The 17,409-nt window shown below is 44.1% G+C and overlaps 1 protein-coding gene across 2 annotated transcripts; it reads left to right on the top strand.

Annotated features, from left to right (window-relative positions):
- Positions 1-1,163: 1,163 nt before the first annotated feature.
- On the top strand, positions 1,164-16,413 carry rnf217 (ring finger protein 217). Of its 2 annotated transcripts, XM_069158421.1 has the most exons (7): positions 1,164-2,223; positions 7,375-7,596; positions 8,099-8,263; positions 10,029-10,126; positions 10,213-10,316; positions 14,450-14,521; positions 15,202-16,413. In XM_069158421.1, the coding sequence occupies exons 1-7, from the start codon at positions 1,240-1,242 to the stop codon at positions 15,279-15,281; spliced, it is 1,725 nt and encodes a 574-aa protein (XP_069014522.1). In that variant the 5' UTR covers positions 1,164-1,239; the 3' UTR covers positions 15,282-16,413. The 2 variants fall into 2 exon arrangements, with proteins under 2 accessions (XP_069014522.1, XP_069014523.1); XM_069158422.1 differs by lacking the exon at positions 14,450-14,521.
- The last annotated feature ends 996 nt before the right edge of the window (positions 16,414-17,409 follow it).

Below are 17,409 nucleotides of genomic sequence, written 5' to 3'. Positions count from 1 at the left end.
AGCCAGCGACATCTCTGATATTCAACAAGGAAACCTTTAAAATGTCACAAATTGTAAAGTGAGTTTGGTGTGTTTGTCAATGCAACAGCCCCCTTCCAGTTGCTGAAGCTGGCAATCATGAGGAATATACACGTTTCAGTGCAGCGAATGGACGTCACTCAGTGGAAGTTGGAGCTCTGATCAAAGACTGAACGAATCTGTGACGGAATCTTTTGAACAAGACTGTTCGATTAATTGATTTTAGTGATTCGAGACACTGAAAAGGGGCCTTTTTGTACATCACTCGCTCAGCCTTAGATTTTCTGTGTGGTAATTTAATCAAACAACTTGATGTAAGATTATTCAACAAATATGCACAAAACCATGTGATGTAATGCAGCGTTGTGCATGTTGCAGTCGTTACAGAACTAAATCAACTCCTCCGCTCTTATTATCTCCGCTGTTGTAATGGAGGTGCGTTAGAAGTAGCTGGAGACTCACTGTCTGCTGTCTCTGGTGTCCAGTTTTACTCCTGTGTTGCAGCTCAGGGGGACAAGCTGGATTTGATTGCACCTGTATGTTTCACTCATTGGACAAATAAATTCTGATTCTATCGTGTTTTTCATAAAGCAGGCTGCTCCGTCCACCAGAGAGACAGAGTGCCAGTGGGACATCGTGCATAAAGTCACCGAGAGGTTGGATGTCAGACGGACCGCTTAGTGGGGAAAAGAACTGCAGCCACAGGACTGTCATACAGATCACTATTTCAAAGCCTAATTTAACATAGTGGGGTTTTTTTTTTTCATTCAAATTTGGATGGGTAGTTAACAACCCATACTTCTGTGGTGTGATGAACTTAAAACTCATTTTCATTTCTACTTTACAGCATCTTTAAGGTCCCTATTGATCAGGCCAAAAGAAATATTCAATCACAAACCCAACTGAGACGCAGTGATGTACTTCGGACCCCACCCCCAGTTGATTGGTCATCTCTCCTTTCTCTCCACCAAGTTACTTTCATCTCCAACTTTAAATCCACCCTGTTATTCACCTCACGCTGCCACCAACCAACCAACCAACCAACCTGCCAGGGCTGTCCTCCACCGCTAGGCTTCCCATCGGCCTATCGGCTGCTCTCCCGCATGCTTACGACGCGACCCGGAAACAGCGAGCTTGCCTGCTTTGTTTTGTTTTGGTGGTAGGGAGTTGGGTACGAGGCAGGCAGGCAGAGGTCCGTCCGGGAGAGTAGCCGCTCGCTAAATGGGGAGAGCCGCAGCGGGGATGGAAGATGACGGACCGATAGCCGCCGCCTGTAAGATGCCGAGTTTTATCAGCAGTTTCGAGGAGGGGAGGGTGAAATTGTCCTGCAACCTGCCAACAGAAACTTCCCTCCCGGACGGTAAAGTTGACCGGCCCCTCAGAGATTTGAACCGACGTGTCACCAGATCAAACTCCCGGCTGTCACTGGACGGAGGCGACGGGGACTCGGAGGAGAGGGGCGGCGAGGACGGGAAGGATGCGGAGGGCAACAACAACAACAACTGCAACGGCGGAGGAAGAGCGAGGAGGCGGGCGAGCGCTGTGGAGATTTTGAGGAGGAATTTCGGGGAGTCCAAATCTCCGGCTCTTCGTCTTAATACAGGCGGTCGGATGCAGCGCAGCGCAGAGCAGGAGAACCACGACGGAGACGTTCATAACGACGTTACCAAAGGTTATGGAGCTGAATGTGACGGGTGTAAAAAGTCGGACGGAGAAACGGGCGACGCGGGGACTCAAAACGAGCCAACATTGAGCGAGTTGTCGACTCCGGAGGTTGAAGGAGTTGAGTGTTTAAGCGTGACTGGGCAGTGCTATAATATATGTGACAGTGACAGCAACGCAGCCGCTTTAGACGAGTCTTTTAGTGCCAAAGAGCACGTTTATTGCACTGTTTACTGCATCGCCAATGACAGCCAGCTGAAAGACACTGAAATCACAGACCGCCACGATGCACCAGACGCCACAGAAATGGACTCGGAACCGAAACAGGACGCGGGTTCGAGCCCCGAACTGGCACTGTACACACTGGACGACCTGGTGGATCCTTTCGGGGATGTGTCCCACCGGCTGTACGCGGAGCAGGCCGGTGCAGAGACTCCGATGAAGAGTTGCCGGGTGTGCCTGGAGGAGAAAACCATCGCATCCTTGCCCTGCTGCAGGAAGGCCGTGTGTGATGAGTGTCTGAAACTCTACGTCAGCTCCCAGGTTGGTGGGAGGGAGGGAGGGGAGGACAAGTGGGGACAGCATAGTATTATGCAGCAGCAGCAGCAGGGTGGCTGTCCCAGCTTCAACCAGTCATTGCTGGGTCAGTCAGCAGCTGGTTCAAGTGTCCTTGAGCAGAAGTAACACACACACACAATCTTCTCTGTCACAGTTTTAATGTGCTATTTTTGGTATTTTATCAGCAGCCAGGCCTGGCTCAAAGTTGGGGGACCACTAAAAGCATACCCTCTGTAGGAGCTGACCCCAACTCAAGAAAATATCCACATTACATGGTCTCTGCTGCAAAAGTTTTCTGAAGTGAAATGTTACACGCCAACATCCACAGGTCTCCTCATCTTGTGATCAGTATTTATCTGTGAATCTGGGTCACCGACACATACCGTGCTAAAATTGGGACCTGGCAGGAATGGTTTTCACAGTAGCAGACTTTGTGAGCTGTTGGGCTTATTCAGCAGACCTTCTGTCTCAGGCTCTTTTAAAAAATATCTCACCTTCAAAAAGAGCACTTGTATTCTTATGTGCACTCTTAAGTCCAGTTATAGTCCAACAAAGCATAAGTGTGGGCTCATTTTCTTCTAGACTGTCTCCTACACTTCCCAGAAAGCCTTTAGCTGATGCCAGAACATTTGCCTGAGCATCCCAGCAGTGTGTTTTAGATGTACATGGAGGGAGCACCGTCTTTGCAAAGTATTTTTTGAAGTCAGCCAAAATTGAGACATCAGGGACACGAGTGGACTTAGAAGTCTTTTCCATTGATTCTGATGATTTACACCGATACATCAAGGAAATTAATAATTGATAGATGAACATCTGCTTCCATTACTCGTCAGTCTACAGTGGCTATCATTGAAATATGGACTCTGCAAGGTAAGGCACATTGCCAGTTGTTGCTTCCTTCTAGTGCTAAAGTGTTTCAGAATGGATTTTATTTCCTTCAAGTGGCTTCTTCCTGAGATCATACCAGTCAGCTATCTTCCAATCATAATCCCAGTTTTAATAAACATGCATTTGAAAATGTTTTACGAGCTGCGGGGAAGTTGCATTGTCAGATCTTTGGTACTGTTGCCATGATTTGCTTTAATCTGTTTAGATGAACCAGTTATTATCAGTCATTCAGATGACTTTTTACCTGCAATTGTCTTGCTTTGATAACAAGGCATGAATAACCACATAAACACAGAGACAAGCCGAACAGGGGGTCATGTAAAGTGTCCTGTGTGGGTGGAATATTTATTTTCCTTTAACGCACTGCAGACTCATTTTAGCACAGAAGCTTGGTGTTAACCCTCAGTAGGTACCGTAAGCTTTATGTCGGAGAGATCACAGTATTTGTCGTGACCCGTGGAGGGTATCACTATTATGATCCTGGGCATCGGTCATGCATGGCAGGGAGGGTGAATGAGTGTCGCAGGAGGCCAGATTGCTCTAGTTTGACGCCGACGTTATTGTAACGGGGATTAAACCAACAATTTGATATCTACACACCTTCTCAAATCAAGGTGATATTATCGAGGTTAATTTAAGGAATTTAAATATAGCAGCCCTCGCATAAAAACCACATGAATTACTCACGTGCAAAAACTGACATGACGTGTGATTATACACACGTGAAACGTGTATTTTGCCTGAAAATACAAAACATTTGTTTTTGGAACATTTTCATGGTGTAATGTGTTAAGCCCATGTAGTAACATATTTTCCCCATGTTGTTATAAGTTTCAACATGTGAACACGTATCCCATGTGGAAAACATGGGGGGAAAAAAATTCTGTGAGGGAGCTGTTGATTTTGCTCGTTTGAAATCATTGTAATTTATTTGTCCTTAAAACTAGGTGTTTAGATGTGAAGTTTTACTTCCAGGCGTTCCAATCTTTTTTCAACATCATGTCATTGCCAGCATCATCACCCAACTTATGAATGTACTAAAGTGGATGTTATTTAACATTAATTATTATGTGAAAAGTGGATATTGTTAACAATAATTTTGTTATACTTTTGTCAGAGTTTACATCGTTTTGGTCAAGTTTGCATTTATTTAGCTACCTATTTAAACTGTTAATGCATTACTCTTAACTAACTAGCGCAACAGTTTATCCATTACTTTGAGCTGACATATCTGAACTGTTTATTCAGCACTTTTAGTCAACTATTTCAAATATTTGTCCATTACTTCCACTTCTCTGCTCAGTTGATAACTGGCTCTCAAGCACTCTTAGCTTCAACATGTATTCGGTGCTGCAACCGCTGACTTTATACAAAGGTTGCAAAAGACTGAGGTCAATTTTGTTGAGTCATTATTGTTTTGGGACAAACATATGCCAAGTGTAAGCTTATTTGTTTTGGTCTTAAGTCATCAATCGTGTTTTTGGCTTCATATTGGCTTCAGTTTTGTCTCATGACAGTAAAGATACAGAACAAAGGCCCTCTCATTTTAAACAGACCACACATGGTGACACGTGTGTGTGTGTGTGTGTGTGTGTGTGTGTGTGTGTGTGTGTGTGGTTGAGATAACCTGTTCAACCAGTCTGGCACTGGTCACCACAGCGCTGGTGTTGTGGCAACACTAACAACACAGCTCTCGTGGCAGCAGAGGATACATTTTCATAATCATGTAATAGGCTTTGTGTGTGTGTGTGTGTGTGTGTGTGTGTGTGGGAGGGGGGGGGGGTGTAGGGGATATTAGGTGTGACGCCCTCAGAGGTTGATGCTATTGTTCTTTGTTTTCTGCATGTTGTAATTTTACACGCACTTTTACAGACAAACACACACACACACACACACACAGACAAGATGCCTTATCATGTGTCAGTACAACAGGTCTCACAGGCTTTGATGGACTTAAAGTGTGGGGAGGCAGAGAATGAGACAGAAAGAAAGCAGCCAGAGAAGAAGAGATGCACTGGGAGCCAAAAAAAGCAAAAGAGCTATGTAGTAATAAGGAAACAAGAGAATAAAAAACGAGTTTCACAGTGAATCTAATGAAGTAACATTTTTGTTCATTGCTAACAAAGTGATATCAAATCAGTAGATTTCGTCTGTAATGTTCAGGTTAATTAGGGTTTGACTTCCAGACAAAGTCCAGCCCCTCCCCAGGAGCTTGGTTCCAGAGCCAGTGCTATCCATGGAGGTGAGCCCAACTATATCTAGCTGGTACCGCTCCACCTCCCGCATCAGCTCCGGCTCTTTCCCCGCTCATGTGGGCAACGATGGAGAAACCGGGCGCGGTGTGATTGAAAGGAACAGCCTGCCTGATCTGAACCCGGATGGTGTTTCGTTATTGGACTTCTGTGCTAGTCACGGGTTGGCCATAATGAACACCATGTTCGAGCATAAGGTGGCTCATAAGTGTACCTGGTACCAGAACACCTTAAAGAGAGGTGAAGAGAGGAGCACCGCTGTCAGCTGATCACCACCTGGTGGTGAGTTGGATCAGATAGCGGCAGAGTCGGCTGGAGAGGGTGAACTGGGAACGTCTGGTGGAGGCCCCGGTCCGGAAGATCTTAAACTCTCATCTCCGGAAGAACTTCTCAGACATAGAGGGAGGTTGGGGACATGGAATCCAAGTGGAACATGTTCAAAGCCTCGATTGTGGATGCGGCCGCTAGGAGTTGTGGTCGGAAAGTCATCGTGCCTGTAAGATTACGGGGTGCTGGAGCCGTTGCAACGGGTCATCCGGTCTCTATACGACTGCAGTTGGAGCTGTGATCGCATTCTCGGCAATAAGTCAGACATGTTCCCGGTGGGTGTTGCCCTCCGCCAGATCTGTCCTTTGTCACTGATCCTGTTTGTGACCTTCATGGACAGGATATCCAGGCGCAGCCGGGGGGAGGAGAACCGTCAGGTTTGGGGGTCTCGGGATCGCCTCTGTGCTGTTTGCAGATGATGTGGTCCTGTTGGCCTCTTCAGACAATGACCTGCAGTATTAACTGGGGCAGTTTGCAGTCTAGTGTGAAGCGGCGGGGATGAGGGTTAGCACCTCCAAATCTGAGGTCATGGTGCTCTGCTGGAAACCGGTGGATTGCTCCCTCCAGGTGGGGACGGAGTGCCTGCCTCAAGCGAAGGAGTTTAAGTATCTCGGGGTCTTGTTCACGAGTGAGGGGAGGACGGAGCGGGAGATCGACAGGCGTTTCGGTGTGGCTCAAGTAGTAACCGGACCGTTTTGGTGAAGAGGGAGCTGAGCTGAAAGGCGAAGCTTACCATTTACCGGTCGATCTACATTCCGACTCTCACCTATCGTCACGAGTTCTGGCTCATGACCGAAAGAATGGGATCACGGCTACAAGCGGCTGGAATGAGTTTCCTCCGTAGGGTGGCCGGGCTCAGCCTTAGAGATAGGGTAAGGAGCTCGGACATCAGGAGGGAACTCGGAGTAGAGCCGCTACTCCTTCGCGTCAAAAGGAGCCAGCTGAGGTGGTTCGGGCATCTGATCAGGATTCTCCTGGGCGCCTCCCACTGGAGGTTTTCCAGGCACACCCAACTGGCAGGAGACCCTGGGGAAGACCCAGAACATGCTGGAGGGATTATACATCCTATTTGGCCTGGGAACGCCTCGGGATCCCTCAGGATGAGCTGGAAAGGGAAGTCTGGGTCAGCTTCCTTGGCCTGCTGCCACCATGACCTGACCCCGGATAAGCGGAAGAAAACGGATGGATGGATGGACTTCCACACTGTGTGGATAAAGTCTGCTTAGTGTTAATGACTGCCAAGCACTCACTCTGGAATAACTAATGTGTCTGTTTTGATGCACATTAACTTCCACTCTCTGCACTGCATCCTTCAGTCTTTCATGCATCAACGTCCCCTCGGTTTTTTGGTGAAGTGTTTACCATTTCCCTTCAGTGGTATGAATATATTCCATATAGATCTGGTCTCATCGTTCACCTTTATATCAGAGAAGCTCACCACAGCAAAGCCAGACCGGTCACACATGCTGATTCCAAGGTTATAATGTATGACGTCTTTAGTACAATTTTAGATGATGGCATTTACGTGTTAATTCACATGATTGAAGTAAATGAGAAAATCTTCTTATAAGCATTTAAAGGCATGTAAATTAGTTTTTTCTTAACAGGCCAAAACCAAACTGCTAAAGTGCTTCATAATACTAAAACAACTGTCTGTGATGTTTCCCAGGTGCGAGTTGCCAAAGCTCTGATCAGCTGTCCAATCCCGGAGTGTAGTGGCAACCTGGACGAGGAAGTGGTGATTTCCCATTTGGCCAACGAGGACGTGGCCAAGTACCGTTACTTTTTGGAGCTGAGTCAGCTGGATTCGAGCACCAAACCCTGCCCTCAGTGCAGTGAGTTCACCTCTCTGAAGACACACAACCAAAACCACTCCGAGCACAAGTACAAGGTAAGATCGCGCACCAGTAGTCCTCTGATGGCTACTGTAATGTTTCACAGTAAAAAAAAGGATGGTTGCTGGAGCAGCAGTGAGCTGCATGAAAAGTAGAGTTCCTGATGTGGCTGCATGGATGCAGTAGCAACCAAAGCAGAGATGGGATAAAATCAATGTTTTGCAAATTACAAGTGAATCTCAACCTCAATCACAACTCATGGTCCACCTACTGCCTTTTTAGTGGAGCTTTCAGTTGTCATGGAGAATGGAAATCAGTCGCTGTTAGTAAGTTTTGTCTCAGTTAAGTAAGTTAATTATTGAACCACTGGAAAAAACGTGAAAGTGGGCCACAGGAGGACATAAGTCAGTCGGGTTTGAGTCCAAATCATGTGACTCAAGTCTACACCTCTGCTCATAAGTAACACATTAGGTTTAACAAACCAAATTTCCCAGGTTTGGAGGATTTGTCTGTTGTTTGTGGGTAAACGTGTGCATCTGTCTTCTCTCCCTGCCGTAGATCCAGTGTAGCAATTGCCATTTTGTGTGGTGCTTTAAGTGCCACGCGCCCTGGCACAATGGGCTCAAATGTCGCGACTACAGGAAAGGAGACAAGCTGCTACGAACCTGGGCGAGTGTCATCGAGCACGGACAGAGAAACGCCCAGAAATGCCCGCAGTGTAAGGTAAGAAGAACTGGGGGGAACACTGAGGAAGGATCCAGGAGGCAAGCCCCTTGCACAGGAATGCTGGATGTGGCCACAGTCGAAGGGAGTTACATGTCTGTAAATGGAGAGGGAGTTGACTGATGAAAGGTAGAACCAGTGTAGATGAAGGAATCAATGAAGGTGAGGAAGCATGAAAGTAAAGATGGATGATGGATGGAGATCTGTAGAGAACAGGATGGATGCACAGATGTAAAGTGAATGTGGAACAGAGGAGCAGCGATGCAGAGACCGAGAACGTATTGAAAAAATGATCATAGTGTCTCTGCTGCACAGAATAATTTCGTGGAGATATCGATTGCCACAATACCACCCTGGTCTTATCTCACAACCGAGTCACTCCGCACAATATCTAATCTTGATTGCCAGATGACTAAAGGAAGACATAAATTAAGCTAATTACCGGTATTTGAGAACTGTTTGCACACAGCAGCAGATACTTTCCGTCTGTGCTCTTCACACTGCTGCTTGATGTCTCTTCATTTCTGCTCTGGAAGCAGGCAGAGAGGATCGTGTTTGACTGTGAAGTCAAAAAAAAGATGTGGTTTTGAGTGTAAACATAAGAGTAACCTCGGCAGCTGATTCTGGAAAATGTTTACTCAATTTAGAATAAATTGAGCTGATTAGCACGAAAACGCACGATTTTCTCATCCCCAACAACACAATCGTTGCTCCCCACCACTGCTACTTGCTGGATTTGGCTCCCTGCAACTAATTCCTGGTCCCTGAAATCTTGACACAGAATTTGATTTTTGCAGTAGGCTGGACTACTGTAATGGTCTCTTAACCTGGACTAAAAACACCTTTAAACAACTGCAGCTCATTTAAAATGCTGCTGCTAGAGTTGTATCAAGGACTTAGAGAACTGATCATATCAATCCAATATTAAAATCTTTGCACTGGCTTCCAGTTAGGTATAGAATAGATTTTAAAGTGCTGATACTCGTTTATTAATCACAATAATGATAATGGTTTATTAGGCCCAGAATATATCTGTGACATGCTCAAAGAACACAAACCTGTTGGGGCTCTTGGATCCATGGACTCAGATCAGTTAGTACAACCCAGAGTCCAAAGTAAACATGGTGCAACAGCTTTTAGCTATTACGCAGTATGTGACTGGAACAAACTGCCAGTAGATCTTGCATATGCTCCAAATGTTGCTATTTTTAAATCAGGATTAAAAACATTTCTCTTTTCATGTGCCTTTGGTTGAGCCTTCTATATATTTTAATGCTTGACCACTAAGTGTAGCCTTATTCACTCAGTGATTCAGTGATGTCTCAGATTCACAACTAATATCTACCGGCCGTTGATTTAAATTTAAGATGATTCCAAAATATACTTTTACAGTGCTTTTTATTCTATCATTTGCACTTTGCATTTTCTTTTATATTCCTATCAGTTAATATCTCTCTTTTTAATTACTTTCTTTTTGACCTTGCATGGTTTTTAATTATATTTATTGTATCTTATATATGTATGTTCCTCCGTTTTGCTTTTATCTACAGTATGTAGAGCACACTGAATTTCCCTTGTGCACGAAATGTGCTGTACAAATAAAATCCCTTGCTTGCTTACTTCCGCTCCGTTCATGCACAACAGGAGCGGTCTCAGACCTTTTCGATTGCAGCTTGTAAAATATATAGTATGTGGTAGCTTCAAACTGTTGACTTATTCATCGAACAATCCTTTTTGCGTCTTTTTTTTAAATTTCTATCTTTAGATCCATATTCAGCGGACAGAGGGATGTGATCATATGACCTGTACGCAGTGTAACACTAACTTCTGTTACCGCTGTGGAGAGCGCTACAGACACCTCAGGTTAGACTCCTTTACTTTCCTCCCCCCACCTGCCTTTTGCTCGCCTTCTTTCTTCTTTCTGATTTGGCATTTTATTTTGTCGTCAGATTTTTTGGGGACCACACATCCAACCTCAGCGTGTTTGGCTGCAAGTATCGCTATCTCCCCGATAAGCCTCATCTGCGACGGCTAATCAGAGGGTCTGTCTGTGGTAAGTTGGTGTGTTTTGAAGGGAGGCGCCGTCATTCTTTTAACCTCAATTGATCATGAGGTGTGTTTTCTTAGCTGGCTTGTTCTTTTCACGTATACTAAGCTTTACACTGATGGAGCTGCGTATCTACAAGTGGGAGTGATCCATTGTGGCGGTAAATGTGTCTTTTGTTATTCTGCTACTAATTTAAACAGAGAGGTACTAAAACAAAGCTTGTTTGCTCAGGCCTATGAGAACAGTGAACTCCCTGGCCTCTTTGTTGATCCTTGTCTTTGTCTCAGCACAGAAGCAGCATACTGGCACAATGTCTTCTGCACATCACACAAGTGTATATAAAATTATGAAAAATGTGTTTTGCCTTAAAGTCGTGATTCATTTACCCGTTGCATCTATTCATATTTACTTCTGTAAAAAAATATATTTCTTTCTCTCCTTTCTTTAAGTACAGCCAGATTGCATTTTCCTACACATGTTCTGCGTATGTGACAAATGCCAAATTCAGTCCAGCATAGTTTCTCTTCATTTTCTCTTAACCTGCCGTATTTAATCAGATTCTGCTCTCCACGAACTCAAACTGAACCAGCGAGACCACTTTGCACTCAGCTGGGGATTATAATTGTGTTTCTGAGTGAGAAACGGGGATAGAAATAGCAGTGGAAATTAATCTCTTCATGTGTTAGATAACAAGACTTGCAAAACTCAGATGCTAGCAGCTCTGTGAGGCTGCACCGAGGCACGGCTGTGTTTTGAGTTGAATGCTTACGTCAGCACAAGATGCTTACTGTGAAAATGCTTACATGCTCTGCGATGCTTAGCTGGTGTACTGTTTCCCGTGTTCACCATCTTAGCTTAATGTTTTGCATGCTGAGAACACTAAACTCGCAGCAGAGCTTTGGCTGATGGGAATCTGACTAATTTTATTCCGTATTTGTACATAAACAAATTGTTTAATTCATAGTGGTGGGCCAAAAAACAACTGAGTTTGCCGTCCCTACAGCTACACTGCTCGCAAAACTTGAAATAAAAAAGCAATAGTCAAAATGCAACATGGTACCTTGTTGCCTCTTTGCCTTAATGAACTGTCAGTGCTGACCAAAGAACTCGGTCATATCAATGATATAATACATTTAGTCAAGCACTGTACTTACAGTGGGTGCGGAAAGTATTCAGACCCCTTTAAATGTTTCACTCTTTGTTTCATTGCAGCCATTTGCTAAAATCAAAAAAGTTCATTTTATTTCTCATTAATGTACACTCAGCACCCCATCTTGACAGAAAAAAACAGAAATGTAGAAATTTGTGCAAATTTATTAAAAAAGAAAAACTGAAATATCACATGGTCATAAGTATTCAGACCCTTTGCTCAGTATTGAGTAGAAGCACCCTTTTGAGCTAGTACTTCTGAGTGAGTCTTCTTGGGAATGATGCAACAAGCTTTTCACACCTGGATTTGGGGATCCTCTGCCATTCTTCCTTGCAGATCCTCTCCAGTTCCGTCAGGTTGGATGGTGAACGTTGGTGGACAGCCATTTTCAGGTCTCTCCAGAGATGCTCAATTGGGTTTAGGTCAGGGCTCTGGCTGGGCCAGTCAACAATGGTCACAGAGTTGTTCCGAAGCCACTCCTTTGTTATTTTAGCTGTGTGCTTAGGGTCATTGTCTTGTTGGAAGGTGAACCTTCGGCCCAGTCTGAGGTCCAGAGCACTCTGGAAGAGGTTTTCTTCCAGGATATCTCTGTACTTGGCCGCATTCATCTTTCCTTCAATTGCAACCAGTCGTCCTGTCCCTGCAGCTGAAAAACACCCCCATAGCATGATGCTGCCACCACCATGTTTCACTGTTGGGATTGTATTGGGCAGGTGATGAGCAGTGCCTGGTTTTCTCCACACATACCGCTTAGAATTAACGCCCAAAAGTTCAATCTTGGTCTCATCAGACCAGAGAATCTTATTTCTCATAGTCTGGGAGTCCTTCATGTGTTTTTTGGCAAACTCTATGCAGGCTTTCATATGTCTTGCACTGAGGAGAGGCTTCCGTCGGGCCACTCTGCCATAAAGCCCCGACTGGTGGAGGGCTGCAGTGATAGTTGACTTTATGGAACTTTCTCCCATCTCCCTACTGCATCTCTGGAGCTCAGCCACAGTGATCTTTGGGTTCTTCTTCACCTCTTTCACCAAGGCTCTTCTCCCACGATTGCTCAGTTTGGCTGGACGGCCAGGTCTAGGAAGAGTTCTGGTCGTCCCAAACTTCTTCCATTTAAGGATTATGGAGGCCACTGTGCTCTTAGGAACCTTGAGTGCTGCAGAAATAATTTTGTAACCTTGGCCAGATCTGTGCCTTGCCACAATTCTGTCTCTGAGCTCCTTGGACAGTTCCTTCGACCTCATGATTCTCATTTGCTCTGACATGCACTGTGAGCTGTAAGGTCTTATATAGACAGGTGTGTGCCTTTCCTAATCAAGTCCAATCAGTTTAATTAAACACAGCTGGACTCCAATGAAGGAGTAGAACCATCTCAAGGAGGATCAGAAGAAATGGACAGCATGTGAGTTAAATATGAGTGTCACAGCAAAGGGTCTGAATACTTATGACCATGTGATATTTCAGTTTTTCTTTTTTAATAAATTTTCACAAATTTCTACATTTCTGTTTTTTTCTGTCAAGATGGGGTGCTGAGTGTACATTAATGAGAAATAAAATGAACTTTTTTGATTTTAGCAAATGGCTGCAATGAAACAAAGAGTGAAAAATTTAAAGGGGTCTGAATACTTTCCGTACCCACTGTACATTATGTATGATATTAAAACACTATCCACGAGCATTTACTGCAAAGTTTTTACTTTTATACTTTCAAAAAGGTATATTTAAATAAGAAGAGATCAGTAGGATTGAATAACAATTTAGTGGAGTAATGACAGTTTGAGTCATAAATTTTGGCGATTACACTCCGACAATAAAAGGCTATTTCATAGAGTAATGTCCTGAATGCAGGTACAGGGCCCACCGCCGCCTTACGCTGGAGGTGGGCGAGTAGAGTAATGCAGATTTTAAATTCGTATTTCTATAGCACCAAATCACAACATTAAAACAAGTCAGGGCATTTAACACAAGAACCCAACAATTCAACAATTCACAAATGAATGACAGCTGGAAGGAAAAACTCCCTTTCAACAGGAAAAGAACCTCAGACAACAAGAAGGAAAAACTATCTTTTAACAGGACGACACCTCCGACATAACCAGGCTCAGAGGGGACGGGGGGGGAGAGTCATCAGCCGTTAGTGGTTGAAGTCGGTGGAGAGCAGAGATGACTGACGGAAACTAAAGTTTCGGCTCCCAGGAAAACCAGACTGATGAGGTGGTGATGGGGAGGAGGAGGGTTGCGCGTCAGGAGGTCTGAAAGGCAGTATGACTGAATTACGATAATATTTAAATTGGCTCAAAAAACACAGGCTGAAAGATTATTAGGCAAGTATAGTGAAGACATGATTATGACAGAGATTTGACAGCATGGGAAAATGGAATTAATGAAAAAAAAAAAAAAAGCAGGAAAAGCATGTTTACCAACAGATGAATGAAGATGAAGGAAGGAAAATGTTTGAATGCGGGACATTTGACAGTGTGGTATTAGTTCTATTACTTAAGGGCCTGATTACTTCCTCCATCAATGTCAGTGACTGTCTTGAATTTGCTGCTTGATTGCAACAGAAGTGAACACATCCAAATCTACCCCTTTACTTGCCGAGACCACTGTGGAGCGCTTCATAAGGAAGTCTGAAAGTATCACATATCAGATTATGTTCGGTATAATTACCCATTCACAGTTATCAGATACATGCTCTAGCAAGCCTCCAGGAAGTTGAACTCCTCTCACAGATCTGTTTCACTTCTGCTCTCCATGACAGCTACAGCTAGTTATATCAGCAGGGTGCCTGTTGAATTGGGAGCTCATTTGTCCCTTAACAAAAGCCCTTTGCCCATTACAGCGCGCTTTGCTGTTCTATTGCCACGCATTGTTAGCGGCATAGATTTAGCGTTTAATGAGGGATGTTTTTACTGAAGATGGAGTTGATCATTTGCGCTTGCAGTGACTTCTGTACTAAAACATCTTCCTCTCACTGTGTTTCTCTCTGCAGCCACTAAAGTGCTGATAGCTCCAGTGGTCATTCTGCTGGTCGTGGTGCTCGGAGCTCTCGCGCTGGTGATAGGTAACATAATTACACACATGAACACACATGCACATTAATCAGGAGGGGAGCTCCGATGGGACCAGTCAGCACGTAACAGCTAAATGGTTACGGCTCAGTTACAGATGACTGTGTTCTTCCACACAGCAAAGCAGCAGCGCTTTTAATGACATTTCCAGTCAAGGGGTACCTTTGTGTTTCATGTGAAGGAAAAGCAAACTGTTCCAGTTAAAAAAAAAATACCAAAGTGGTAGATCCAGATTATCACTGGGTGACTTTTACTTCCTGGAACTACGTCTATGACATCATCCAGCTGGAGAATTGACTGTGTGAGTCATTAGTCAGGCTGTATTGTGAGCTACTGAGGCCTCCGCTGAACTGTAATTAGTGTTAATCTCTTTCCCGTGTCTGTAAATCTGACAGATGATCCGCTGCAGACTAATATGCCGTGATGGCAGATTCATATTTACTTTCATCGTTAATAGAATCAGTGTTGTGCTGCTGTCGCTCTCCAATCTTCCCCTTTTCAAGTCAATTAGTTTCACATATGCCAAATCTGTTTGCATTATGCTCTAATGTGGAATAATCAAATCAAATACATTCGGTAATGACAGTTCTAGAATTCCATATACATCAATGAATGGTTAATTAAAATGATTATTTGTATCGTTAAAAAACTTTCCTGCCCTCTCTGTCTGTAGGTTTAGTGGTTTTCCCGGTCTACTATGTGTGTAAGAGGAGGAAGAAGCAGCACACTCGAGGCTCCGGACGATGGATCTGAGACTCGTCCTGCTCTACGTCCACACCACACAAGTTGGAAAGATGTCGCCCAAATCTCCTCAGGGACGGACGTGCCAGCCTGAGTCCTCACAAAACTCTTGAGACGAACATCACGAGATCAGCACCGGCAGTTAGTGAAGACCCTTCAGGGGGAAGGAGGTACTTTAACTGTATGAAGCGATGCCTGGATAATTGCACATCATCACATCCAAATTATTTATGTCGTGTGGGACTGCTCCTGCCAAAAGGATGCTTTATCAGGATGCTGGATATTTAAGCAGAAAAGGAATACAACCTCATACATTTATGTCAAATTCTGAAGCAATCACTGTCTTGTTCTTGTCCCATAAGGGATAATAAATGTACTAATTCTAAATCTCGCAGCTGACAGCTATAAAGGATTTTGAACACTTGCTGTGGACACGTTGCAGGAAGTTTCAGCTGTGCACATTCACAGTTTATCACTCATTTGTCACATATTTAGCAATGGCTATCTTTCAGGGGAACAAATCTAAAGACAGGTAACCGACAGGCGTGAGTTTCACTTACACCCGCACTTTTGAGAATGTGTTAAAAGGCCTAGCTTCAAGCGCTGGTTAGCAATGGGTAGATACTGTTTCAGGAGGCTTTGAGAGTGTCGGAACATTACAAAGGTGCCGGAAACGCTGGCTGCTGAGAGCCCTGGAAAACGATGGCAAGGCCTCACGGATGACGGACACGGAAATGAGTTTTTCTTTATTTGCAAATGTTGTTTGTGCTAATGATGGAAAAACAGAGATGGAAGCCAAATTTGGAACAAGCCATGATGGAGAAATGAGTTCTCACTGGTACAACAAAAAAATCGGCACATTGACTTTGCTCATTTTTCCCTGTGGGAGACTCAGATATTGACATTTTCCATTGTAATTTGAGTCTTTAACAGACACACACCATGGAAAATTATGTGAAAGGAAGCATGATACTTGACTACTCTTGGCTAACCTGGATAACACTGACTATGCCTGATCTCAAATTCTTGCTAGAAGGTTTGAAAAGTGGGTGTTTACCCAGACCTAAGAGGGACACCTGGTTTTAAAGACCACACACACACACACACACACACACACACACACACACACACACACACACACACAAATGCAAGGACACAGATTCAACCCACTGACACCAAAACAAAATGGAAATATTGAAATTTCAGCAATTCTCCACTGTTTTCTGTTGTGGTTTTTTTTAATCCTCTCTGTCTCGTCTTCCTCGCTGTCCTTGTCGTCCCTCCTCTCTGTCTGGCCGAGCTCACACGCCCTCCCCGTGCGGCATGTTGTCTCTGCTGTGCCCACATACTGAATGCCAGGATCTGCATCATCAAAAAAAAAAGAAAAAAGCTGCAGTGCCAAAACAAAATGCTGAATGTGGTGGGGCAGACAGTTGACCTCTGTCCCTTTGTTATTTTATGTTGTTATGGTTCTTTGTTCTTCTGGCTTTTGCAGAGGTTTGGCTGGTGATGTTGTCAGTGTAGAAATGGACTCGCACGCTGTAAAATATGCATTAGATAGTGGAAAACTGTTGAGAAGTGCAGAATTAAAATTACCAAACGTAGTGCAAATAGTAAGATTTGTATCTGTTATCATTGTGAAGGCTGGGCAGTGGTTTACCAAAGAGCTAAACAGGGTGTCGTTTTGATTTTTTTTAAATCAGTTTGCTGTGCACTGAATATGTGTCTAATTATGTCTGGATCTATGTAGGCATAGTGTTTTTGAATGCACACCCTCTTAATTTATTCACACCGGCTCATAGGAGAGAACACACATGGGGCCTGATTTACTAAAGGTTTGCGTCTGTAAAATCACGTGCAAACTTCACACCACCCGCAAAAAAATGTCCAAGCAGATCTACTAACGACGTGCAGTGAGGATTGCGTCTTTCAAATGTGCAATTTAACACGCGTTGTCCTTTTTGTGTGTTTGCCTGCATGCATATGTAATATTGGGCGTTTCTACTTGAACGTGCAAAATACTGGGCGGGAACATGCAAATAGAACAATTTAGCACCCGCAACGATATTTACTAAACCTGAAAGTAGAAACAGGAGAAGTGACTGTTGTGTATTTTAGTACGACTGAAAGGAACGTATTA

Source organism: Embiotoca jacksoni, unplaced genomic scaffold (assembly GCF_022577435.1).
Source record: "Embiotoca jacksoni isolate LCO1_2020_lvr unplaced genomic scaffold, fEmbJac1.0.p SCAF_23, whole genome shotgun sequence".
Taxonomy (NCBI): domain Eukaryota; kingdom Metazoa; phylum Chordata; class Actinopteri; family Embiotocidae; genus Embiotoca; species Embiotoca jacksoni.
This window is presented reverse-complemented; position numbering and strand designations above follow the sequence as displayed.

Coding starts and splice junctions, on each gene's coding strand:
- rnf217 (XM_069158421.1), top strand. CDS start 1,240: ATGGGGAGAGCCGCAGCGGGGATGGAAGATGACGGACCGATAGCCGCC. Junction 8,264..10,028: donor AGAAATGCCCGCAGTGTAAG/GTAAGAAGAACT, acceptor TTCTATCTTTAG/ATCCATATTCAGCGGACAGA. Junction 14,522..15,201: donor AGCTCTCGCGCTGGTGATAG/GTAACATAATTA, acceptor CTCTGTCTGTAG/GTTTAGTGGTTTTCCCGGTC.